The sequence below is a fragment of the Echinops telfairi genome, unplaced genomic scaffold (assembly GCF_000313985.2).
Source record: "Echinops telfairi isolate 266 unplaced genomic scaffold, ASM31398v2 ScPeMD7_5592;HRSCAF=6446, whole genome shotgun sequence".
Taxonomy (NCBI): domain Eukaryota; kingdom Metazoa; phylum Chordata; class Mammalia; order Afrosoricida; family Tenrecidae; genus Echinops; species Echinops telfairi.
The window spans coordinates 30,791,168-30,817,060 of record NW_022109491.1 but is presented as its reverse complement, the minus strand read 5'-3'; the positions used below and the strand labels follow the sequence as shown (position 1 = coordinate 30,817,060).

General features: G+C 52.9%; 1 protein-coding gene across 2 annotated transcripts in view; it reads left to right on the top strand.

Annotated features, from left to right (window-relative positions):
- Positions 1-25,879, top strand: part of SLC23A2 (solute carrier family 23 member 2) — a 105,077-nt gene extending 79,198 nt beyond the window's left edge. For both annotated transcript variants that reach the window (XM_004697851.3, XM_045295437.1), the window contains exons 6-16: positions 1,931-2,019; positions 3,047-3,117; positions 4,207-4,388; positions 14,147-14,267; positions 14,716-14,872; positions 16,650-16,797; positions 18,285-18,390; positions 21,688-21,817; positions 21,964-22,101; positions 23,350-23,445; positions 25,423-25,879. In XM_004697851.3, coding sequence (XP_004697908.1) covers positions 1,931-2,019; positions 3,047-3,117; positions 4,207-4,388; positions 14,147-14,267; positions 14,716-14,872; positions 16,650-16,797; positions 18,285-18,390; positions 21,688-21,817; positions 21,964-22,101; positions 23,350-23,445; positions 25,423-25,655 — 1,471 coding nt within the window. In that variant the 3' untranslated portion in view covers positions 25,656-25,879. The remainder of the gene's footprint in view (positions 1-1,930; positions 2,020-3,046; positions 3,118-4,206; positions 4,389-14,146; positions 14,268-14,715; positions 14,873-16,649; positions 16,798-18,284; positions 18,391-21,687; positions 21,818-21,963; positions 22,102-23,349; positions 23,446-25,422) is intronic.
- Positions 25,880-25,893: the final 14 nt, after the last annotated feature.

Below are 25,893 nucleotides of genomic sequence, written 5' to 3'. Positions count from 1 at the left end.
GGTGGAGCTGCAGATGGGAGCACTGTGCTGGTGGAGCTGCAGATGGGAGCACTGTGCTGGTGGAGCTGCAGATGGGAGCACTGTGCTGGTGGAGCCGCAGGGCCGGCGGCTTCATCATGGGAAGGTCTAGAAGAGGCACGTTCTCACATGCTGTGTCCCCTCCCTTGCTTTCTCTGGTAGGTCCCCACTTAACGGTGGTCGCACATGCTTGTCCCACCTCTCCTTGAGAATGTTTCCATCATGCCCCCATGGGCAGGGAGACCTCAGGAGGGGCTGGAGGGCTTCAGGGTGCGGCAGATGGCTGTGCAAGGCTGAATGGAAACGGGCCGCTCTCCCATATCCCCTGGGGGGGCCTGATGGGGACAGGATGGGAGAGAGCCCAGGGCTTCGGCTCCTTGGAAGTGAGTGGGTTTCTTTCTAGCAGGTTCATGCCTGGCCCGTAAGTGAGCTGACCAACACAATAAAACTCCTGGGGCCAAGGTCAGGGTCCAGTTCAGGCCTAGATCTGGGAGGCAGGGAACCCAGAGCAGGCTTTCCCTTTCTCCACATCCGCTGAGTCTTGGCACCTGAAGAAGAGATCTCCATAGGCAAACAGGATTGCCCTACCCTGTCTCGGGAAATCCCCAAATAATAACCCAGAAACCATGTGGGCCGTTGAGCTGGGTTCCATGCCTAGGCATTAGACTGACGGCCAATGACCCTCCCGGCACCTTCTTGGAGATTGTGTTGAAGGCACTGTTGTCCATTAGTGGTTCCCTTGACTGTCCATGCCACCTCAGGTCACCTGCCCATTTGCTTACAATGGCACCTCCCGTGGCAGATCATTCTAAGAGGACGGTTGGTTGGTAAAGGGTCTGCCCTTGTCAGTAGCTGTCCGCAGTGCATCTGGCTTGCAGCGTGCGCCTACCTCTGTGTGCAGAGAGCCAGCATTCTGTCCACTCCCGATTGGTCCCATTGCAAGCTGAGGGTGGCCAGGAGACCGTGTGCAGCAAAGATGCCTGGCCCATGTCTGTCTCAGAATATGGCAGATGCTGGACCAGAGATGTGGCCTGATGTCCTTCAGTCTAGTTCTGGCTTCACTTAAGGAGCTCAGAGGGGAGGTTGCCAGGTTCCTGTCCCTGGGACACTGGCAAGGCTGCAAGGCTATCTGGATGTTTGGGAGCACCCAACCCTGCAAACAGAAAGGGGAAGTTTTATATCGTACTTCAGGAACTACCTTAAAGATAATGGTTGGCTCACATGCTAGCCCATAAAGTCACCTTAGCACAACCGGAGCACTGGTATTTGAACTTCACCTCTGCATGTAGTCTGAGGATGTTGGTAGGAGATCACAGCAGCATCTGTAAACTTTGTGGGCCCTTCTACTTTAGAAAAGTATAAATACCTTGGAGTTTGTTTTGTTTTATAATCAAGGGACGCGTTTGTTTTATCTCCTGTCACTGTAACTTTCTTTTTTTTCCTCAATGGATGTTTATTCTCTGATGAGGACAGATTTTTCCACAGCAAATGGGGCAAGATGGATCTATGTATGTGTGCATGTTTGTTTGTTTTCCTGTGATAACCAGTAAGGATTTCAAAGAGGGAAGGAGGAGGGTGGTAAAACAGGTGATATGCCCTGTGGTGTTCAATAAGGGGCTCCCAAGCCCCGCAGCGAAGAGGGGCACTCCGAATGCCTGGCATCACCCTTCCTCAAGAGGAAAGGGAAGGTGGCGGCAGGGGCTGGTTGTGGGGGTGCCAGCACTGGCCACAGGGAGAAGAGGCAAGGGGAGGCCTTGGAGCCGGCGGACGCAGGCGATCTCTGCAGGGGGGCTCCTCCCCAGGGGGGCCTGCCTGCGCTCCTCTGTGTGGAAAAGACTGTTAAGCTGTCGATAGTGAACTGCCTCGGTCGTCGCCGACGCTGTGATCATGGTTTTGGTCTCGTTTCTTTTAGGTTACCCCTGTTTCAGGCCAGTGCTTTTGCATTTCTGGCCCCTGCTCGAGCCATCCTGTCTTTAGATAAATGGAAATGTAACACCACAGGTAACTGCAGTTATTTCCACATATGCATTGGGGGTCCTTGGACGCAAGGGAGGCCTGGACCTGCTGCTGTCGGCAGCAGCGCTAAACCCTTTCTGGAATGAGGCACAGGTGCACACCACCCACACGCGGTCTTAGAGCTCTCCCGCCTGAGGACTGTTCATCCCTCGCCACTGGGGCACCCCTAGCCCTAGAGCAGATAGGTCCAGAAAGGACCTCACTTTCTCTAAGCTCATGGAATTGGCAAGTAAGGGAACGGAATAGGAGCATAGTCGTGCTATTTCCCTGCCTCTTTCTTCCAGGGGAGTTTTATGAGCCATCAGCCATCATGGTCTCTGCTGCGTCAGCATCCCCTCCCTGAAACACCTCTGCTTTTTAAGGAGCTGGCTTCTCTGGTGTCCTGCCAATGGTTTTCATCCGCCCGACCCGGCTCCCCTGCTTAGTGATTGCAAAAGTTCTTAAGTAACCCAGAACGGGCAGGGAAAGACAGGGGCTTTGAGGGGAGCAACGAGTCCACCCTGTGGTACTCTTGAAAATACCATGGCGTGTTGGGGGTTCTAGGAGCAAGGTTTCCCAGGCTCCATTTCCTTCCCAGGAGGGACTCGGTGACCAGGTGCTTGATTCAGGAACTGGAACAAGCCCTTTGGTCTTCCCCAGGTTTTTAGAAACCTCAGCCAGGCAGCCCAGCTCTATCTCAGGCACCTGAGGTAGCAGCTCGCCGAGGTGGGGCTCGGTTTGGTTCTCTGGCGTGCGTGTCAGGCTGGTGCGAGAGGAGCGGGCATCATCACGCCAGGCAGTTCCGGGGGGAGCTCTGGATGTCGGGCACGACATTGGGCTAAGCTTAGCGTCCGGCACGGCTGGCTTCGCAGCCCGTGCCTGCTGCTGTAACTTGCACCTCGGAGACGGGTACCTCTAGACATAGACGGAAAACCGGGAGGAGAGTCTGATGTAAAGGGCAAAGTGGACGTGTCCTGCAATGCAGAAGCGTCGCCCCAGGAACAATTTTGCTGTCTTTGCTTTTGTTTTCAAGATGTGTCCGTTGTCAACGGAACTGCAGAACTGCTGCACACCGAGCACATCTGGTACCCCCGCATCCGAGAGGTAAGCGCGAGCTCCGTGCTGCTGCTGGTGGCCGCTTCCCAGGACCGCTCCGCCTCTTACCCGGCCTTCTCCGCTTGCTTATGCACCACTGCCTTGCACGCAACCTGGCGGCAGCCCTCCTCGCCGGGCTCCTGCAGCTCCTCCTGCCTCCACTCACGCTCCTAACACTCAGTTATGGAGAAACACTTCGTGCAGCCAGCTCATAGGCTGCCCCACCTTTCCTTTCCTCCTGTGCTCCCCTGGGACCTGTCTGCTCACCACCTCCCCCTCGATTAGCCCGGGCTTGGGAGCCCTGCAGCACAGCGCTTAGGCTGCGAGCTGCAAGGGTCTCTGTTGGAAACCTCCGGAGAGAGAGGAGAGAGGTTTTCTACTCCTGAAAAGAGGTCCAGTCTGGAAACTCATAGGAGCTCTTCTGCCCTGTCCTGTAGCGTCACCACGAGTCAGCCTGGACTTGATGGCAGTGGGTTGGGTTTGGTGCGCATGTGTCCCAGGGAAGGAGCGACAGAGGCTCGCTCTCAGCTGGCAGCAGAATTGTTCACTCGGGACACGGCGTTGACCTGTCTGTAGAGGGTGTGGCTACCGCCCTAGACATGAATTTTGGGCGCACCCACGTCTTCCAAAATGTACAAGGAGCATTCAAAATGTACAAGGAGGGCAAGGGGTCTTGTCGGTCACGTCTGTTCCCTCTCAGGCCCTGCAGGAGCTCATGCCTTTCACACCAAGAATCCCTGAGCACCAGTGTTTCTCTAGGGCGGCTTCCAAAGGGCTTGTTTTCTTTAAAAATTGGGAATTGCCTGTCTTCTTGGGATCATTTCTGTCAGAGGAAGAGGCAAGTAGGCTGTGTGGTCAGGGCCGATTTTTGTGATACAATAGACATCTCCCGTGGCCAGGCCTCCGTCGTCCTTCCTGAAGGTCCTTCCTGAAGTCTCTCGAGGGGTGGGTCCCAGGGCCTCGCCAGCTGTGTCTCGTTGGTGGAAGAGCGTGCCGCTTTGCAGCGTTGTCCGCTGTGCCTGTGGGTGATCCTTGAAAGTGTTTGGCGTACAAGCAGCTTACCCTCCCTCCCACCTGGGCTGCCATCTTTTGTTCCAGATCCAAGGAGCCATCATCATGTCCTCGTTGATAGAAGTGGTCATCGGCTTCCTCGGCCTCCCCGGGGCTCTGCTGAAGTATATCGGGCCGCTGACCATCACGCCCACGGTAGCCCTCATCGGCCTCTCGGGTTTCCAGGCAGCCGGAGAGCGAGCCGGCAAGCACTGGGGCATCGCCATGCTGTGAGTGTTGGCTTTCTGGTGTTTCACGATTCTTACTGTCTTATCACTAGACCCTGCCGGAGGAAATCAGATAGGAAATGCAAATGCCATTCGTTCGTTCGTTCATTCATTCAGTGGGAACCGTTCTTCGTTTTTTAGAATCACGAGACGCAAGAGAACTGTTTGTTCTGAGACAAAAATTGGGCAGGCAGAAAGGGGAAGTGATACCTGAATTACCTAGCGCTCCACTAATGGGGAACCCACACGTGGATGACTTTCCTGCCCAGGCATTTGTTTTCTCACAGCTCAGGGGACGAGAAGTCCAAATTCTGGGGTGACTCTAGTGGAATGTTCTTCTCTGCTTATTTATTTCAACTTCAAAGGACCACTGATCCTCGGCGCATCTGCGCTTGTCAGTGCATCTGCCTCTGCAGTCAGTCGTGTCTGCTGCTCCTCCATGTCTAAGAGGCTCTCAGAAGTGATTCGACTTAGAACACACTCTGCCTGTGTGATTTTCACTGGGCCCGACAGTAAAAACCGGCCCCTCTTCCCACCACTGCAGGACAGCGACTGTGAATGTTCTCACGCTGGCGTCAGGAGATTTTGGTTTCTTTTTTCAGCCAGCCTGTTTGCGTCATGACCAGGTGTAGGATTTGAGACCTAGAGGTTGGGACATGCCAGGCGGTGACACATAAGGGGGGAGACGGTCAGGCTTCAAACTTTTGGAGCAGGCTAAGAGGTTGGCACCACTGACTGACTTTTTGGATCACATCATGGGAAAGTGGTCCTAAGGTTCTTGGATTTTTAAAATAAATTACTTTTGAATTAGTAAAATATCCCAAACAAATAATAATCTAGGTGGGTTTCTAGTTGTTCCTGTTTGGCACTGTAGTCTGTCCCAACTCCTCACTTACTGACACAGTTAGGTTCCAGAGACTGAGATGTTTATGCAGAAATGGAGGGTGACCGTGTCAAAACACAAAATGGAAGATGACTACATCATTACATAACCACTAAGTTATAAAACTGCCAAGCAACTCAGAACCGTGGCCCAGCTAACTTCATACACCCTATCAATACCCTCACCTCATACCTTAGTCTCTGTTACTGCCGGATAGGCCTCATCAATGTCCCACATAGTCAGAGAGTGGGTTTTTGCTTATTTCCAAAATGTGACATGTCAGATAACAAGATGGTCAATAAATGAGGAGTAGGTTTACTCTGTAATTAATTAATGATGGTGGTATTTATTGAGTCCTTTACTGTATGTAACACTCAGCGTATACACTATAAATTAAGGTTGATACGATTGCTATTCTCACTGAACACCGAAAGAAATTTGAAGGCACCTACAGCCAGCAAGTGTCTGAGATGGGTTTCGAAACCCACTTGATCTGATTGGAGCTTAACCAGTGGTACTCAATCCTGCCTCTCTGTACTAGATCCTGGTAAACAAAGTATAATATAGTCAAAGGAGCTATGGGGTAAGCATTGGACAGCTAACTACAAAGTCGGCAGTTCCGAACCACCAGCCACTCCAAGATAGAAAGTTGAGGCTGTCAAAAAAATAAAATAAAATTGAGACTGTCTGCTCCTACACAGAGCACCTTGGACACCCTATGTGGGGTTTTGAGTCTGAATTGACCATAGGCAGTGGCTTGGTTTGGGGGTTGGCATAGCATAATGGTAGCTCATGCATCGTTACAAATGAAGGTAAGGTACGTGAAAATTAGCCATGCATGTCACCAAAAACTGATTTAAAGGAAACAACATTTCCCCACACCAGCCCGGCCGCATAGATGGCATCAAGACTGTTGAGTCAGTGAAAGGCCACACATTTGAAACAGGAGAAAAGTAGGCTTTCCACGGTGCCCTAAATTAGAAGCCAGTAACAAAAGGATGAAACTGCATGGGAGCTAAGAGCAGGGTTGGAAATAGCTCTGTGAGAGGTAATGGAGCTTCAGTTGTTCATCCCGAAATGAAGACAGCCACAGTGCTAATTATACTTAGAGAACGGCCAGTTCTTTGCGAGAAACGTTCCTCTGCAGAGTCCTTGGAGAATGGAGCTCCCAGTGTTAGAAAAATGTGAACTAAATGGATCAACATGAGTGTAATGAAAGCCATGAGCAAGAATGAACGAAAACACAGAAAATAGGGAGCAGACAGAGACGCTGAATTCAAAAGCTAGTCATTCAGTAAAGACCCGATGGAGATGAACTATTGCCAAAGCTAATCAAGATGGAAGAGAAAACATGCTTCGGCGTCAAGCCTATACTCCCTGCCTCCGGATTAAATAATTAAAAACAAAAACCAAAACAGAAGGAGTGGCTTTCCCAAAGATCCCTCTAAACCAGTGGTTCTCCTCCTTCCTTATGCCGAACCCTTTCATACAGTTCCTCAGGTGGTGGTGACCCCCCCAGCCATGATATTATGTTTTCGTTGCTACTTCATAACTCATTTTGCTACTGTTATGAATCATCACGTAAATATGATAGGCAGGATGTATTTTCATTGTTGCAAATTGAACATCATTAAAGCATAGTGATTAATCACAAATAATATGTCATATATTGTGAAATATTTATTTCTAATGACAAATAAATGCAATTTTGTCTTGAAGCATGGTGTAGCATGGGGAACAGTCTTCACGCCGGGTACTCGTAGGTGGGCATATCTACATGTGGGTGGACCTGCCTGGAGACGGATAGAGGATCGGTGTCTTGGTTCCTAAGACCATCGGAAAGATGTTTTCCGATGGTCTTAGGCGACCCCTGTGAAAGGGTCATTCAACCCCCAAAGAGGTCCAGACCCGCAGGTTGAGAAATGCGCTTCTAAACATTGAGGCTCCTCAGAGCTTAATCAGTGGCCTCCTTCCCTCCACGTCACGTTCCCTGTCCCTGGGAGATCTCATTCCATCCAGCAAACACCTATGTTCATGGCTCCTGCAGTGAAATCCGGAGCCTAGCCTACACTCCCTAGTCCATCCTCGGAGACATCACCCCAAGGACCTTCTTTCCCTACCTGCAGTTCCCAGGGCCTTTTCAATCTTCCAAGGGGAACCGCCCCAAGCTTCCCCACTCCTCCCCCTGCTTTCTAAGCAGCTTCCCCTCCCCGTCTCCTGTTTCATCCTTCAGTGGGTGGTATGACCCTACACGCAGTTCCTTAAGCCGGAAGCCCTGGAGGTGCTCTAGGCTCTGCCCATGCCCTTGTTCCTCCAGAAAAAATCCTGAATCTCTTCCCTCCTCCACTCCTGGGCATCGGCACTGCCCTTGTCAAACCTCACCCTCAAGCCACCTCTTTCTGAATAATGTCCATCTTCTTAATCTCTCAGCTCTCTCCAGCTGGCCCTTCGTGCTGTAAAATGCTTAGCTGTGTCACCCCTTTGAAACGAGCCCTGGGATGCAGCCAGGTGACCATTGGGCCGCCAACCAGGCTCGCCGTTAGAGGCCACTAGCTGCTCCATGCGAGAACCGTCCAGATTTACAACCCGGGACCCCGTGGAGTCCTCGTATCTCTGCCCTGGGGTCGTTAGGAGTCGGAATCCACGAGGTCCCGTGGCTTCCTCCTGTCCTGCAGCTCCCGAGACATGTACTAGACATCTGGAACCTTCTAAGTCTTCTCGAGTTTTGATGTCTGAAAGGTCTCCCAATACCTCCCCTCCACCCCAGGGTCTGTTTGTATTTCTGATGAGGTATTCAGGGTCTCTTTGTGGAAAGCCAGGCATTCAGAATAGTCTCTCTCTCTCACACACACACACAATCTTTGTGTGTGTGGGTACCTTCTTTCACGCCTCCTTTCTTCTTAGAGTTTCTAAGGTGTTGAATCTCCTAGCTCCATCCTCTCTGTTTCCGTTTTCCATCTTTGTCTTCTGTTCCCTCACTTTTCAGGGAGGTTTCCTCAGCTTGATTTGTTAACTCCTTCGATTGAGATGATTCATCTTCGCTCTCATGTTTCTGAGTTTCCAAGGGCTCTTCCTTTGTACTGGGAACAACCGTTTGTGCTTGTCACACCTGCTACAAGGTAAATGGGTGCTGAGGAGGTGTGGTATGAGTATGAGAAGGGGGATTATGGGGGGGGGGGTGTAGTAAACCACAACAATGGAAAAGTCAAGAACATTATCAAAGACTTCTAGCCCTGCTCCCAAAAGCCTTGGGCCCAATTGATCAAATAAGTGCATTAGAACTTCAGGGAGAGAGAACGGCGTTGTTTAACTTGTTGTAGAACACGAGCGAGAAGGGAATGGCAAAAGGGAGAACTGTGGGCCGGCGTTTTCCTTCTGAACTGGTAGAAGTTCCCGTTGAACCGAGGGGAGTAAGAGGTCTTACCTTTAACATCTTTTCTTTAATACTCCTCACAGCCTTTTAAAATGTACGTCTGCCCAGAACGAGGCCTTTGTATCTAGTAGCATTTGTTTTTTGGGTGCCTTATCTATGAACGTATCTGAGAAGAATGTCCTTTAGGACGTGGTTTGGGGAAGTCTGCTACGGGTCCTCCAAGTATACCCATATGGTTTTTCCAGGGATCCAAGAATGACAAAAGTTGAGAGGATTGTCGGGATACGGCCACCGTAAGTCCCTGGTGACTTTTCTTGATACGTTTTTCTTAGTTAGAACCACAGCGACGGTTTTCTGAAAGATGCATTGATTTGTTTGCTTTTTCAAAAAAACTCACTGCCCTCTGACCCGTCCTGCAGGTCATCAAACAACGTGGATACCTGGAAAAGGGACTGGGAATGAAGAGGGGCAAGAGACGTGAGAAATGGAGGCAAGACAGGAGTCTGATCAAGCCTTGTTTACTGAGCAGAAGGCAGAGGCTTAAATACCCAATGGTGGGCGGGTAACATTACGTCATATGCTAATAAAGTGTAACGGGTAGTATCCAATAATCACGCAGCTACAATATGGAAGAAATGGCAGGCATCAGTCCTCAAACAAGTCCGCATGCAAATGAGGTGCACTTGGATGCTTGGCGGAGGTGTCCAATGAGCATGGTGGCTGCCTGCCACCGAGCACCAATCATCACAAAGGCCAATAGGCCAGGGAACATCCGGGAATGGGAAGCTTAAAGACACCATATGGTGCAGGCCATGGGCTGAGGGACGTGCACTCAATTCTGATTCAAGCGACCCTCTAGGACAGGGTAGAACTGCCCCTGTGGGTTTCCGAGACTGACCCTTCATCTGAGTAGAAAGCCCCATCTTCTGCCAGGAGGACCGAAGGTTTCCACTGCTAACCTGGTGTTACGTGCATGTGTAACCACAGCGCCACCAGGGTCCCCGTGTTGGCTTTTGTTCTTCTCCCTGCCATTGAGTCCAGGCTGACTCACCGAGACCCCCTGTGGGTTTCTGAGCCTGTAACTGTTTATGGAAGTAGAAAGCCCAGTCCTCTCGGAGCTGCTGGTGGTTTGGGGTTTAAATCTACCAACCATGCGGATCCCAGCCCAACCTGTAACCACTATGCCACCAGGGTTCTTAGGTGTTAGCATGAGACATTATTTATGTATTGTTTTCTGATCACTACATCCCCGCTCTCTTACAAGACCCTTTCTGCCCCATCCGTGTCCACTCTTCTTGCCCCGCCTTGCCTGGGGGCAGGGTATTTCTTCTGGTTAAGTCCCTCTTTCTCTTCAAACAGGCAGCCCTGTCCATCCGGGCAGCTACCGTTTAGGTCTGGTAGTTGCTCCCTCCCTTTGAGCATGAGTTTGCAGTGCTGGTGTTGATTGACTCTTGCTAACTGCAGGGAGATTGCTTATCCCTACGCCTTTGTGAATAGTCCCTTCATCAGTCTGCTGCTGTCCGTCCCCCCCCCACCCCCCATCCATGTAATACATTTACTTTCTAGCATCCTCTCCAGAGTTAGGTTAGATTTTATTGACCTCCTTTTTGAGTACAGTGCTCATTTTACCGAAATCATGCAGTATTGCTGGCGACATTGCCCAGTCATGAGTTAGGATTTCATTTCTCCTGCTGAACTCATTTTTGTTCGACTGTATGAGGGGGCTTCAAAATGTTTATGGAAGAAGTCCCTGATGTTTTCATTCCATTTTTTCCTTGAACGTTTCGACTCCCCTTCGTAGTGAATTGCCCACTTCACATTTTTTCTTAGTTTTTGATAATGTCTTTAATTTGTTTTAAGGGGAAAAAAGTCCCAAATTCGAAGTTTGTAGAGACCCCCTAATGAAGTCTTCACCAAGACAAAGGCAAGTCACGCAGAGGGGGAGACGCTCAGCACAGGGCAGGAATGCTCTCCAAGGCCCCGTGGCCCACTTGCTCCTGACAGAGCGTAGAAAACAAGGGAAATCTGTCACAAAATCCTGATTCCCAGCAAAGCGGCTCGTGGCTGCCGCAGGTAGGATCCGGGGACGGGATGGGACTGTGATCGGGATATGTACACGATTGCAGTTGAGAAAAGTGGGTAGCGCCTTCTGACCACTTCATTTTGGGGTGTCCATGTGGATTGGGGACCCCAGTTTCCATAGAGGTGGGCCCAGGCAAGCCCTGGAGGGTGAGCCTGCCCTTTTCCTGGGTCGGCTGGGGGAGTCATCGTCACCTGCTGTCAAACACGCTGTGCCCCCAGAGTGAGCTCCGTGGGGCCTGGATTTATGGCAAGACACGGAATGGAGTTGGGGCTCCCACTGCAAACCATACCCTTTGGCAAGCCAAATTGCATAGACTTTCAGCTGTAATGCAAATGCCTTTCACCTTCTCTACCAGATCTGTTAACAGCTGATAAGTACTGTTTTTCCATTGGCTAATATACTATAATTCTCTTTGTCTGGAGAGGAAGGCAAGTGAACCAGCCTTGATCATAAAGAGAATTTGATGCCATATCTTGTGAAATTAAAATTGTAATTAGGAAATGAACAAAAACATTAAGCCGTTTTCTCATGCCCCCCCCCCCCACCAACCTCCTGGACTCCTTATTGATCTTTTGTTTCTCTTGGCAAATATTGTGACCGCCTTCTAGAGCCTACGTAAACATCATGTGCTCTTGCAAAAGGTGGGGGCAGGCTCATTTGATCAAGTTCAACCCGTATCCGTGGTGTAGACTTTTACTCATGTGAGAAAGAAGGCTCTTTCCTGAATGAAGTTTTAAAACGCATCCTGCGTAAGTGGTGAAAGAATGACACCAGGCCTCCTAGAATTGAGGACAGAGAGAAGCGTGCTCAGATCATCAGCGTCACTTAACTGTGTTCTCCGGGTGCTGGCTGATGCCGAGGACAAGCAAATACGGTAGCGGATCAATACCAGAAAGATCCTCCGGAAGGGAGTGGTAACCTGGCGTTATAGGGATTAAACACACACAGCTTAGTAATCAGTGACACCGTGGACTTAGGACAGACAGGTCCTGGGAATCGGTATTGGAAGAATTGTATAGGAAAAAATAGATATTTGGGTAAGGGCAGATTCCTACCTTAAATCTGGTTGAATTAAAGACAAGTATAGAAAATAAGACTGCACTAGAAGAAAGCTTCCAAATTATTTAATCATTCGTCAGGGAAGACCTCTCAAAGCAGATATTGAACAGAAAAGAATTAAGATTTACTCAAGCTTTTAAAACACATAGTAAAAAGCACCAAAAACGAAATTACAAACTTGGGAAAATGCTTATACAACAAATTGTACAACAGAGATAGTGACTCTAAATTATAAAGACCTTCATTAATTAAAACTTCTTGAATGGTGTCAGGAGAGTAGTGACCCAAGGCCATAGTCTAAGTAAAGATTTAGCAAAGGACTGCAAATAGGCAGTTGTGCCTAGGTGCCTCTCCGCTGGCTTCTGCTCCGAGGGACCCTGTCGTGTCCGTGGTACTAACATCCTGCCCGAGTGTGGCGTATTTGTTACAATTGACGGACCAATCTTGATGTGTTGCTGTTAGCCGAAGACCATAGTGTGTGTCCAGGTCTCCCCTAGGTTTGGACAAATGACTAATGCCACGTGTCCTCCATGCAGCATCCAAGCACAATGATTTCACTTCCCTCCACATTGCCTGTGCGCCGTCACCATCACCCGCCTGCCCTCTCCCGGAGTCCCTGTGGCCTTGGGGTCTTCTGTTTTGCCTTTCCTAGGTGGTCATCGGCCCACCCTTTTTAAGCATGTTGAAAATGAACATTGCCATGCAAGGGTGGTGGTATCTCGGTCTCAGTGCTGCTTGAAATAATAACAAGTAACGACAGGGACTGGGGGTGTGTGTGTCTTATGGTGTTCCTTTGAGGTAAATAGCCTTTTTATTTATTTTAAGCATGAAAATTTTATGAAAGTCTTAAGTTTTGATACCCTGATATTTCTTGAGACATTTCACTATTCCTGAGGCGGGAAAGCAATTGGGCACTGTGGATATTTCCACCCGCTGACCCTAGTCCTGGCCCAGTGGCTGGGCATCAGGGGCTATGGGGTCCTCAGTGGTCAGCTGGCCTGTGGCACTCACGTGTCTGCTCTTGCGTCTGTGCGTCATTGGGCACGTGGCAGCAAAGTTATGCTTGAGCCTGCTGTCAGTGGGTCTAGATAATCCCTTCTCAGTGATTGGAACTGCGCCAAGGGGGCAATTAAGCTGAGCTTTGCCCAAGAACCCACTCTTGCTGCCACCTGGGTCTTAGGGAAGGGGAGTCCACGTGGATGGTTAAACACGTGGTTGTGCACCTCCCTTATGTGGTGACTAGGAAATCCACCCTGGGGCTGGAAGCAGTTACAAGCCTGCCAGCCAGCCAGGGCACCAGGTGGGTCAGGAGGTGGCGGTGGCCATGACTGCCCCGCCACCCCGTGTAGCACTCAGGCAGGGTGTGAGGCTCAGGACAGGGCCCCTGTCCCGGCATCCCCTCTTTATGACCTGTGCGCTAGAGCTGTAAGAGTTTAAGCTCTAAAGGGAGATCCCGAGCCCACCCCCCTCCTCCTCTGGGACCTGTTGGCCGTGTGATCTTGGGTTTCAAGCTCTGCGGATGACCCTTAAAGTTCCTCCGTAAGACTTGAGACGGCGTGGGAGAAGATCCAAGCTCACGGGTTGCCACGGACACACACCTCTTGGGAATATTATGATTAATACTGGATCCCGCTGCACATATAACAACCCTCTGCTGCCGTAGAGCCCATTCTGACTCCTGGCAGCCTGCGGAGGGTTTCCAAGATGGTCGGTCTTTCTCGGAGCAGCCAGCTTCCTCTTCCTCCCCAGGAGTGGCTGATGGGCGTGAACTGCCGACCTTGTGGTTTACAACCCTTGTGCTTAGCCCACAGCACCACCAGGGCTCCGTTCGACTGGGCATAGTTTTCTTCAGTGTGGGCGCCTTCCCTTTCTGAAAAGTAAGATTTGCCCATTGTGGGCAAATCAGGAAATATCGGAAGAGTAGAAAATCAATCATAGATAACGTGACCACTGGAATCTAACCCTGGAAGCATTTTAGATCGTGTCTGTGGGCCTGTGGTTTCCTGGCTGGTTCTCGGTGCTTACCTAGATGGCGCCGCACATTGTGTCCAGCTCTCTGTCTCGTCCCTCACCATAGGCATCAGCTTTTTAACACAGCCTTAGAGATTTTTCACTCTGTTTAGGAAAATCAAACCAGGACAAGTTTCTTGCCATTTTGTTCCGTGTCACGGAACGCCAGTAAAGAGGTTCTAGCACCCTCAAGAAGAGTATCTTCCCAAAGACGGGATTCCACACGGCCATAAGCGGCTTTGTCGGTGAATGAGACTTGAACACGTGTAGCGGTTTTTGCCGTCGAGACACTTATTTCAAAACTCCGGACATACACTGCCTTTTGACCTCATTTATTTTCTTTCTCTCCTCAGGACAATTTTCCTAGTATTGCTGTTTTCCCAATATGCCAGAAATGTCAAGTTCCCTCTCCCAATTTACAAATCGAAGAAAGGATGGACCGCGTACAAGTTACAGCTTTTCAAAATGTTCCCCGTGAGTGCCCTTTAGCTGACGATAACCTTGCCTTTGATCCACGGTGTGGCATGATGGGCATGATGGGACGGAGGATTATGAGCAGCCCCTCCCTCCTGGAGGGACCGTGTCCATGTGGGGCACCAAAAACCACCTGAGCCAGCCTGCTGGGCTCTGTAGTTATTGCTCATCCTCTGAACAGTACTTCTGCAGGGGAACGTTGAGCCTGGGACCCAGTGAGAATGGACATAGTGTCTGTTATGAGTCGGGGGCCAGACTTCAGAAGGGTTAGCATGCATCTGCCCGTGTGCAGTGGCTCTCTTTAAACGGGTTTCCACTGAAGGGCTCAGCCCGTCTGCAAATTGGTGGTGTGGGCTTTTTTTTTTTTTTGGCATAGTGAGGGTGGCTTGGTGGAGGATGACCACTTGCCCAGCTGGCCTGACCGAGCCTTTCCCCTTGATCTCTTCAGATAATCCTGGCCATCCTTGTGGCCTGGCTGCTCTGCTTCATCTTCACGGTGACAGATGTCTTCCCTCCTGACAGCACCAAGTACGGCTTCTACGCACGCACAGATGCCAGGCAAGGCGTGCTTCTGGTGGCCCCGTGGTTCAAGGTCCCATACCCATGTGAGTATTGGGGGGGATGGAAGTTGGCCAGCCGCTTTGCAGCCTGAAAAGCCTTCTTTGTCCCAGCCTGTCTCCCAAAGGTCTCCCTCCCCAGCAGAGGATTAGACCGACCAAAGGGACTCCTTACCCAGAGCCCATTGATTAGCACCGAGACTAAGCCACTTTGCCGTCCGGTGGCCCGGTGACTGGGGCTTCGCCAGGACGAAATCTGGGCCAAAGGGTCCCTTGCCAGGTGTGAGCGTTGGTGCCCAGCGCTGGTGGGTGGTCGCTTAGAAGGGCGAGTCTCGGACTGCACAGTACCAGAGCCACCAAAGGGCGAGGCTCAGGTGGGAGGTCCTGCAGATTAGGGAGCTCGACTGCTCAAGCGTGATGGCATCTGGATAATCTTTTAATGGGGAGCCATAATCTTTCTTTTATTTTTGGTCCCAGCTGTCAGGGGTAAATCGATATGCACAAATGGGCCGGAGATAGAGCTCACATTGCAATTTGAGTGTTGGGTAACTGGTGGCGGGAATAAGATCCCCCCCCCCCACCCACCCAGTGAGGTGTCAGCAGGATTCACGTGGACCACTTCCGAGAGCCCAGCCCCAGGTGGTTTGGGTGAACCCAGGGCATCATCACGTGCTTGCTGCTTCTACCAGGGACTGTCATCTCAGTGGCTGGCGGGCTCAGCACGCACTTCCCTCGGACGATACCAGTTCATCCCCCAGTTTAGCCATCGTGCAAGAGGGCTTCAAAAAAGTTGGTGGAAGAAATGGATTTAAAAGATGGTGGGGGGGCTGTTTTTTCTCTTTTCCCCCCATGAACTTTTTGAAGTCTCGCGTTTGAGCGAGGAGGGAAAGCTGGGAAAGGGAAGACTTGTCAGGTTGGGTCCAAGAACAAAGGCTCTAAATGTGCAGTGTCATGGGATGTTGGCAGCCGCGGCTCTGGAGCCGGGCACCCGCACGAAGCCTCAACTCAGAAAGCACAGTGTCCTAAAGGGTACTGTCTTCACACCAGCCCGCTTTCCTCTGTGCGAGTTTGCCCCTCCAGCTCTCCTCCAGAAGAGGCGGGCTGATGACCCTGGAGGTCTGGACCGAGTGCGTCTGCTCTGTGAAGCAGGGGAGACCTCTGTGTGACTAGTCCGTGCACATCCCACGGAAAGTGACGGACCGTCTTTGCTTTCTCAAAGGGAAACCCTTCTGTTTCCCATAATGCGATGCTCTTGAAGGAAGAAAGGTGTGCTTGCCTTAGAGAATGCTTGTCCAGCCTGGCCTCTCGCTTCTGTCGGGGTTTCATGGAGCTCCACACCCCCCCAGGGGGGACGGACAGACGAACAAGGGCCCCATTGTGCTGTGCCGAACTCAGCCATGGGCCCTTCCCATGCAGCCCACAGGCCATCTCTTTCCTTTTTTTGCAGTAAAAGAGCAGGCTAACCCTCCATTACAGCCATCTTCATCGGCATTAGTAGCTCTTCCAGGTTATCAAGGTGTTGGGAACGCTGAGTTAAGCCCAGGTTATCAAGGTGTTGGGAACATCGAGTTAAACGTGCACAGCACTTCCACGGGGAGAAAGACGGGGCTTTATTCCCATGAGAGCGGTACTCTCGGACTTCCACAGGGGCCACTGTGCCTTGTCTGGCAGAGTTGCTGTGAGTCGACATCAACTTGCTGGCAGTGGGTTTGGTTTGGTTGAGCACTTCTGGGAGCTTCGATCTGAGGGCCCCGGTGGGGCCAGCTGCCGGCTTGCCCCTCTCATGTGCAAAGTAACCATACGTGGTGTCCTTTCCCCCTCTCAGTCCAGTGGGGCCTGCCCACTGTCTCCGCCGCGGGCGTCATCGGCATGCTCAGTGCAGTGGTGGCCAGCATCATCGAGTCCATCGGCGACTACTACGCCTGTGCGCGCCTGTCCTGCGCCCCGCCGCCACCCATCCACGCCATCAACAGGTACGTCCCAGAAGGAGGGAGTGCCGCGGCAGCCCAGCGCCGCCTCACTCTGCCCTGTGCTTCTTTGCCTCTTGGAGAAGAAGCTTCGTAAGCAGTTCAGCACGAAGCAATGGAGCGCCACCAGGGCTACCCAGTGGCCGTCTGACTTTGGAACAAGCCACTTCCCGATTCTAGCCTCATGTCCCCAGCCTTCCTTCCCTGAGAATAAGTAGTGGAAAGACACCCCCGGGAGCGCACGCTGCACCTTCACTCATAAAAACCAGGACTGCCGAGCTCGCTCCTCGGTTTGGGGTTCTGTTGCCTGGTGCAGAGAGCACTCTCAGCTGTTGACTACAGGTGTGGGGGTTCAGGGCCACCCAGAGGCACCGTGCAAGGAAGGCCTGGCAGTTGGCTTTCAGATGGCCAGTCATTGAGACCTCCGGCGGAGCGGGGGCGCAGTTCTGCTCTGACCCCCACGAGGGTGCCAGGAGTCGGATTGCCTAGGCCCACTGGGGCTCTCTCCCATTTGGTTCTCCCAGCTTTTCCCAGGGCCAGGTGTTACACAGTCTCTTCACAGGCAAGGGGTTCATGATCTCCGGGGGCGGGGAAGGTACTCTCCACACACCAAGTCCTTCGCTCCTGAATGCTGGGAGTGGATGCTGGGACCCCATGGAATCTACAGGAGAAAGGGCCCAGCTCACCCCAGTCTCCCAGCCAGCGGCTGCTCCCCAGCACTCCTGTTGTCTCCCTCCTGTGGCTCCCAGCAGTTCTGGAAGGAGCTCCGAGCCCTGATTTCTGCATCGTTCTCTTGCATGTAATTAAGCTCCTTCTACAAGGGGGCTTCAAAAAGTTCCCATAAAAATAAAAGGGGTGGGGGGGTGAGTTAAAAGAATGAAATTTTTCCCAGCCTTATGTTGATTATTCTGAAAATGTTTGCATGTGTGCGTTTATTAATCATTTCCTCTTTGATCAAAGTAGATATGAATAACAAAGGAATCAAACCAGTGGGTTGCAATCTTGAGAGACACCCATGTTTGTCTTAACACCCACCCCCCACTCCCGCCACCCACCCATTACCCTTCAGCCGATTCCAACGCTTGGGCTGCAGGTCCCAATGACTGGCTCTGTTTTCTGGTGGAAATCTGTTGCCTAATGTGAAATGATTTTTAAGCCCCTCTAAAATTTAGAGGAATCCTGGTGGCAAGGTTGGCGGTTCAAACCCAGCAGCTGCTCCGCAGGAGAGCGATGATGCTGCCTGCTCCCATGAAGATAGATGGGTGGACACCCTCAGAAAGCCTATAGACAGAGGGTGGCTCTGCGCTGGAATCATTTCTTTGGCGGGTTCCCATGGTCAATGGGGGGAATGCTGCCCACGTGCTGGCCCTAATTCAGGAGGCCTGAGGTGAGGTTAGAGTGTGTGCTTTCCCTGGACCACGCCGCTGGGCCGGACAGCCTGGACCCCGCATTCAGTGCACCCTTCTCTTGCCCTCCCGGTCCTTTCCATTCAGGGGCATTTTCGTCGAGGGCGTCTCCTGCGTGCTCGACGGCGTCTTCGGCACCGGGAACGGGTCCACATCATCCAGCCCCAACATCGGAGTGCTGGGGATCACCAAGGTAGGTGGTTTCCCCCATGAAAGGGTTGGGCCCCAGGCCTCCCTTGTGGTGGCTGGTTGGACCCTGGTGAGTTTTAACAGGAAAGAAAGTTCTCTGCCTCACTGAGGCTGTGTCTTCTTGTCAACCCCTCCACCGCCCCCCCCTCTGTTTTCCGCTGCGGGACGTCAGGAAGTAGGGTTGGAGGTCTCTTCTTTGGCCAGCACGGTAGGGAGGTTCCCACACATCTGTGTGTCTTTCTCCTCCAACCAAGTGCTTTCCAGACGCCGATTCACTGCCGCCCTAGCCTACCTGCTTTTGCAACCACTTGGCCTATTGAGCGAGTGACGGGGGGAAGGTGCCCTAGCCCTCAGAGAGTATGCCTTCTGGCAGCCGGTGCCAAGCGTGGACAGTCCGCTACAACCACAAGCGCAGCCAGGCACTGCCCGCGATATGAGCCGAGCCTGGCACAGTGAAGCGCAGCAAGGGGGCTGGTGCGGCAGGGGCAGAGAGAGCGAGAAGACCGTGTTCCAGGGAAGAGATGTTCTAGAGATTCCGCCCACGGCAGGAAACATCAGGCCTAGCTTAAAGATTAACAAGGTGCTCAACCTTAGCGCTAGAACCCCTCTCTCAGATGACATCTGGCGTGGAAACCTAGCGGAAGCAAACAAGTCCGTGTGAGTCACTCAGGAGGCAGCTAGGGCCTGGGGCGAGTCCTACCTGCCAGCCTCGCCCCTCTGCCCCACCCCCAGCTTCCATCATCACATGTCTTACTAGCAAGTAGACTTGTACCTGTGTTGTCTAAAGCCCCAGGGTGCGCTTAGCCGGGCGGGTGACGAATGCAGAAATGCAGCCAGCCGACTGGCCCTGTGCATTACGCAGTACAGCCTGCTCCAGTGAGGTCTGATCCCCGAGAGCTTGTGTACCTGGATGGTCTTTATACAATTAGGGGCGTAGATCTCCAAAGAAAAGGCACAGGCTTTCGGAAGAGAAATCCCTCCGCCAGGTTCTATAACTACGTGAAAAGAAACCGGGTACCAAATGTGTACATCTTGATGGCAGGTCCCTGCTGGAGAGGCCCCACTCACACCGCCCCCAGAGCGTCCCGGGAATGGCCAGTTTCCCCTGCCCGGTGTATAACCGATCGCACCTGTCACGAGTGAAAATGTTGTCACGGGCTTTCGCGGTTGAGCCTCTCCCCTTCTGTACAGGAGACCCTGGTTTGCTGTTCCCAGCCAGGGCGCCTCACATGCACCCAGCACGCCAGCTTGTCATTGATGACTTATGCGTTGCCATGGTGCCGAACAGCTTTTCAGTGGAGCTTCCAGACTGAGGTGGACTAAGAAGCGATCGGCTTCCAAACACTGGGCAATGCAAGCAGGCCTCCGGGGCAGTCCAACTGGCCTCTGTTTGCCTGGGACAAGTGGGGAAGGAACCCCGTGTGTGGCTGATGAGTCCCACACAAAGCCACGTGCTCTGCTTAGCCCTCGCTCCTGAACCGTAGGATCAGAGACTACAGCACAATCCTGATCAAGAGGGGGGGGAAAACAGAACAGAAGCTCCCATTGTCTTACACTCCAGACTTTTCAGAGCCAGAGGGTCTGGAAGAACCCCTAAAATGCCTGCCCTGAAATAGTCTTGAGAACTTGGCCCAGAATTGCCCTCTGCCATCTTCAAGTCCAGCAACAGTGTAACTTAACTGGTAACAGAGTGCTGCTCTTCCCAGACCATCTGTGTGGGGTCAAAGTGACAATGGCCTCTCTCCAGGGCAGATAAGAAGCTTAGGGGCAGGTTGTCGATGCGCCTAAGCAGAAAGGCCCCAGAAGAGGGGGAGGAGAGTGGCTGCACCGCTCGAGACCGTAACCAGCCTTGCAGCGTGGTAGGGGCCGTGGACTGTAACCAGCCTTGCAGAGTGGTAGGGGCCGTGGACTGTAACCAGCCTTGCAGAGTGGTAGGTCACGTGGACTGTAACCAGCCTTGCAGAGTGGTAGGGGCCATGCAGGACTGTTTGAGTTGCTGTCTATGTTCTCAACAACAAACTAAAACAAGCATTTAAGAAAAAAAAGAAAATCCCAGCAAACTGGAAATAGGGCACTGACCAAGCCCCTTGGCGGCCTGAGCCAGGGGGCCGATGGGAAGGTGGCTGGCTGTGCAGCCAGTAGCGAGTCAAGCTAGGCTGGGTTTCCTGCTGAAGGTGCCCAGGGCCGGGGGGCATGGGGGCAGGGAGAGCAAGGCCAGGTGGGAGGCAGCAGGTGCTTGCCAGGCACCAATGGAATGGTTTCGCACACCCTGTCGCGTGTCCTCAGCACGACCATGCAGTTATTTCGCCATGGAGATGAGGGTCCTGGGGCCCAGAGAGGCTCCGTGGCATGTGCTGGTCACACAGCTAGAATGGAGCTGACACTTGATCCTCGTGCCTCCCACCCGAGAGTTCTCTCTGCTCTGGGCTCCCTCTCCTGGGGCAGAGGCCACGAAGGCTTAATAGCAGGGCGGAGAGCTTCCCTAGCCGGCTCGGGCCTTGTCTGACTTAGCTGCCAGGGATACGGTGTCCTTAGTGGATGGTGAGAAAAGGCAGCCTTTGACATTCCCCATTTGAAATGCCAAAGGCTCCCCTCAGCCCCCAGGGCACCAGTGGGGGCACCAAAGGGTGGGACCCTTGGAAACCCCAGAGTCTCAAGCTCACGAGCAAGTCTACGTAGGAGACCAGTCAGGGAAACTGAGGCAGGGCCCTGGGGCTGCCCCCAAAGTGAGCAGAGAGGACGGGGGCAGCGAAGAAAGGTGGGCAGTCTTTGTCATCTGGAATCGCTGGAGTGGTTGAGATTGACTGCACGCTGAGAAGAATGCTCATTTTGAGGTGAGCCTGGCCGCCGCCAGCTGGGAGTGTCCCGCGGCCCCAGCTTTGGTGGCTCATGGGTCATGTGCTGGCCACCCTTGCAGGAGGTTGTACTCCCAGTCAGTGTGCCTCCTCCGTGCTCAGTCCTTTGCTCATATGATGAGCAGGTTTCAGTAGCACTTGGAAGAAAGGCCTGGCGATCGAATTCGGAAAATCAACCCAGGCAAACCCTGTGGATCACGGTGGTCTGGTCCTGTTCTGGGTGGAATTACCCTGAGTTGGGGGCAGGGGCAGTGGCTCCCCTGCTGTCTTGAGACTCTGTCTGATTTTACATGTGGGGAAGGTGGGGCTGACGCTGTATCAGTGCCTGAGTACTTCCTCACGGAAGTGTGAGGACCGTGGCTTTCCTGGGGAGCTGGTCTTTGAGGACTGTGGGACTGTGTGTGGAAGACAGCCCTGCAGACACCACCTCTGCTTGCGTCTCACAGGTGGGCAGTCGCCGGGTGATACAGTACGGAGCAGCCCTGATGCTGGCCCTGGGCATGGTGGGAAAGTTCAGCGCCCTCTTCGCGTCCCTTCCTGACCCTGTGCTGGGCGCCCTCTTCTGCACGCTCTTCGGTAAGGATTTGTTTCTTGGGAACCAGGCACCCCTCCTCCAGCTCCTTGTCTGTCTTCTGCCTCTGCCACTTTCCCTGCCCTCAGGGACTTGAGCGTCTGACGATGGTGGACACGGTGGGACCTGTGGCCTTGTGCTTTCTCTGCAGGGATGATCACAGCGGTTGGACTCTCCAACTTGCAATTCATCGATTTAAATTCTTCCCGGAACCTCTTTGTGCTCGGATTCTCCATCTTCTTTGGACTCGTCCTTCCAAGTTACCTCAGACAGAACCCTCTCGTCACAGGTAAGGAAAACAGACCTCAGGTTCAAGGGTGAGTTGTTAACACATGGTTCTCAAAGGGTTCTGCTTTCCTCCCTGGACCGGGCCCAGGGCTTCAGGAACTTGAGCCTCACCCTGCTGCCGTGTACCTGGACCCCTGAGCGCTTGTCTCCATAGCGGCCGGGTGTGCAGACCTGTTGTGCGCACGAAGGCCTCTTACCAGAACCATCTCCTTTGGGAGGATGCTTTTCTGAAAACAACAACAACCAAAAACACCTTTGCATTTTTCAAAGTGGTGCTATATTTTGGAGCCCTGGAAGCACAGTGGTCATGCTTTGGGCTGCAGTCCACAGGGTTGGCGGTTTGAAACCACCTGGAGCTCCTGGGGAGATCGACGAGACTTTCTACTCCGTAAACAGCTACGGAGCCTCGGAAACTCACGGAGCAGTTCTGCCCTGTCCCACGGGGTGCCTGTGAGTCAGCATCGACTCGGGGGCAGGCGCCGTATTGAAATGTGTGACGTCTTGAAATTCATGTTTTCCCATTGGGGCTCCAGCTAGGAGTGTGACGGTGAGCCTTGGTCCCTCCTCCCCTTGTTTCCTCGTGTCTGGGGCCCCAGAGAAGGAGCAGCCTCGGGTGTGCCGTACTGAGCAGCGGCAGAGCTGGCGGCCTGCCGTGGTGCACCTGGAAAGCGCGAGGGCTGCTCCTAGTTGCAGATGCATGCCTGCTCGTTCCTGCTTGTACAATTTCAATACACCGCATGCGAATGGGAGCACCTTTTAACATCGGTTTGCTCCTAATCAAAAGGAACTAAACACTACCCCGAACAAGGAAAACCTTGGTGTGATTGCATATGCCACAAACCCTTTTATTTCCTTACTCCCCGTCGCTTTCCTCGCAGCCTCACAATGGCTGTCTTTTAGTCTGAAGTTTTTTAATATACCACCAACACTCGGAGCGCGGCCAGAGGATATTGTATAGGCGTCCTGGGCTGCTCACCAAGAGGTCAGCAGTTCAAATCTACCAGCTGCTCCGGGGGAGGCTTTATTCTCCTGTAAAGAGTTACAGCCTCGGACCCCCCAGGGGCAGTTCTGCTCTGCCCTGGGGTCTCTTTGAGTCAGACCTGGCTCCGTGGCAGTGAGCTTTGGTTTTCCACCCTGTTAGGTTATCTTGGGCCCTGGGTCATTGTTAAGGCCATTCCTCATAGAGACCCTGAGAGGGCCTGCCGGCCGCTGCCTTGTGACGCTTTCCCTCCGGTTTCTCTGCCTCTAGGGATAACGGGGATTGATCAGGTGCTGAACGTTCTGCTCACCACGGCGATGTTCGTGGGAGGCTGCGTGGCTTTCATTTTGGATAACACCATTCCAGGTAGGTGGCGGGTCTCCAGGGAGCACCTTCCTGACTGCCAGGAAAGGGGGGCAAGCAGAAAGGAGGAACCTGTGAGAAGCATTCGCCGCTTAAAAGCGACTTCAAAAGTGGTTGAGTTTGACCAGCCCCTTTCCCAATGCCAAGGCCCTATTCAAAGAAAACAGGTCCGTTTCTTGGGCTGCCTTGGGAGGAGGCAGTGGGGAGGCCTCGGCCCCCTGCCCGCCCGCCCGCCCTCCACACCTGAGCCCCGAGCCAGCGGCCATCCTGTGCTTGTGCGTGTAGAGTAGAGGGTGGACGGAAAAAGAGGAAGGCCCCCCAATGAGATGATTGACAGGCCAGTGGGTGCCACAGTGGGCGCCAGCCGAGCCACAGCCGTGAGGAGGGCACAGGCCTGGGCGGGCGTTTCCCTGTGTTGTTACACAGGGCGGCTATGAGCCGGAACCGGGGACCAGCTGCTCCTTCAAGCACCCTTTGCGCTCTGCCATCCTGAGGGATTCCTCCCTCTTGGCGAGCCTGCCCCATCCATTAAGGGACTCTTCCCTGAGGCTCGCCCCTAGCCCTCTGCAAGCCCACATGCAGGCTCCCCAGCCAGTGAGACCACTGCCTCCACGGGGTGTGTCCGGGTGCCTGCCGGGCCCCAGAGATGGGAGGCCCCCTGCGCCACCCCCACCCCCTCAAGTCCACAGGAGGCTACAGTGCAGGGACCCGTTAAAAGCACTGGCCTTGACCTCTGCCTTTCAGGCCATGAGCGGTTCCCCTGGAAGGCACAGTGCTTATGCTTGGGCTTGAAGGATTGCTTGAAACAAACTCTTTCCCGAAAGTTTCGGGCTGGAGCTTGCTCGGGAGTCCAGGGGTGAGCCACAGAGAAGGCGGCCTGGGTGCTGGTTTTTGTCTGGTTTTTGGTGGGGCGGGGGGTTAAAGAGTTTCATGGAGATAAAATTAGCATACCTGTCAGTAGTTCAGTCGTACGAGGGATGTTGTGTGTCTGTCACCACAGTGCATTCTGGAACATTTTCTTCCTCCTTGTACCCACTGGGGACTGTGGGCTCTCCATTTCCCGCGCCTCCTCTTCCATGCCCTCAGGGACTTTTTAGTCCAGTCACTGTTTTCATAGATCCACCCATCCTGACCGTCCTGACCTCCCTGTGCAGAGAAAAACACAAAACAAAGACTGGGGAGAAAAACAAACAGAAAAGGACCCAGTAGCAGTGACCCCACCGCCCTCCAAAACACAAAAACACAAAAATTTCAACCGAGAAGAAATCAGAAAAGATTTTTGAAATAGAATAAATTCTACTAAAAACCAGAACAAATTCAAGAGGGAGCTCTAATGGCAAGGCATTGCCCTCCAGTCTTCCCACGGCTGTTGAAAGCCACCTTACCCTGCTCTTTGTCTGGTCCTCCATGACTCATGTGCCCACAGCCTCGATAGGGGCCGGATTTAAGAGGACCAACGAGCAACATCTTGTTTCTCTCCGTAGCCAGAACGAATTGAGAGGCGGCTCTGGCATCAGATAGAGGATGGGGGATAAATCAGCCACGTTATGCAAGCAGCAGTTGAGGGGTGGGGGTGGGGTGGGACAGGCACAGCTTAGATGCAAGAACATCACGAGCTCCCTAAACAATGGGCACCCAATCAGGCTGCTCACCCAGGTTCAGGTGCCAACGTGTCTCAGTGTGAGGTGTACTAGGTCAGCGGTTCAAAGCCACCAACCACTCCACGGAAGGTGAGGCTTTCTGCTCCCATGAAGAGTTACCGTCTTGGCAGGCCACAGGGCAGTTCGACCCTGTCCTGTCAGGGTGCTGTGACTGAGCACCCACTTGAGGGCAGTGAGGTGGTTTTCTTGGGACTGGGGTCTCCTTCATTTTGCCAGTGAACTCAGCATTCCGTTGGTTCTGTGCGTGCGTGCGTGCGTGCGTGCGTGCGTGCGTGTGTGTGTGTGTGTGTGTGTGCGTGTGTGGGCGTGTGTGTGACAGGTACTCCAGAGGAACGAGGCATCCGGAAGTGGAAGAAGGGCATACGCAAAGGAAGCAAGACGCTCGATGGCATGGAGTCGTACGATTTGCCCTTCGGCATGAACATTATCAAAAAGTACCGATGCTTCAGCTACTTGCCCATCAGCCCCACCTTCGTGGGCTACACCTGGAAAGGCCTCCGGAAGAGCGGGACCAACCGGAATCCGGGAGAAGACTCCCAGGCCACAGTATAGCCCCGGGCGCCCGGTGGCTGGCGGCAGCGGTGGCGGCAGGGCATGTCTCTGTAGTCCTCGCTGAGTAACAAGCAGTAAACTATGTCTGTATTTCTGCATTCACACTCTGCACCCTGGAGCTAAGACTGATTACAATTAATTAGCTTTTCTGTCGTGGGTGGTGATCCTGCCTAATACGGTGTCTCTCCTATGTCCTTATTTAAATGAAGCCCTTGACCCTTTCCCTTCTGGGAGCGTC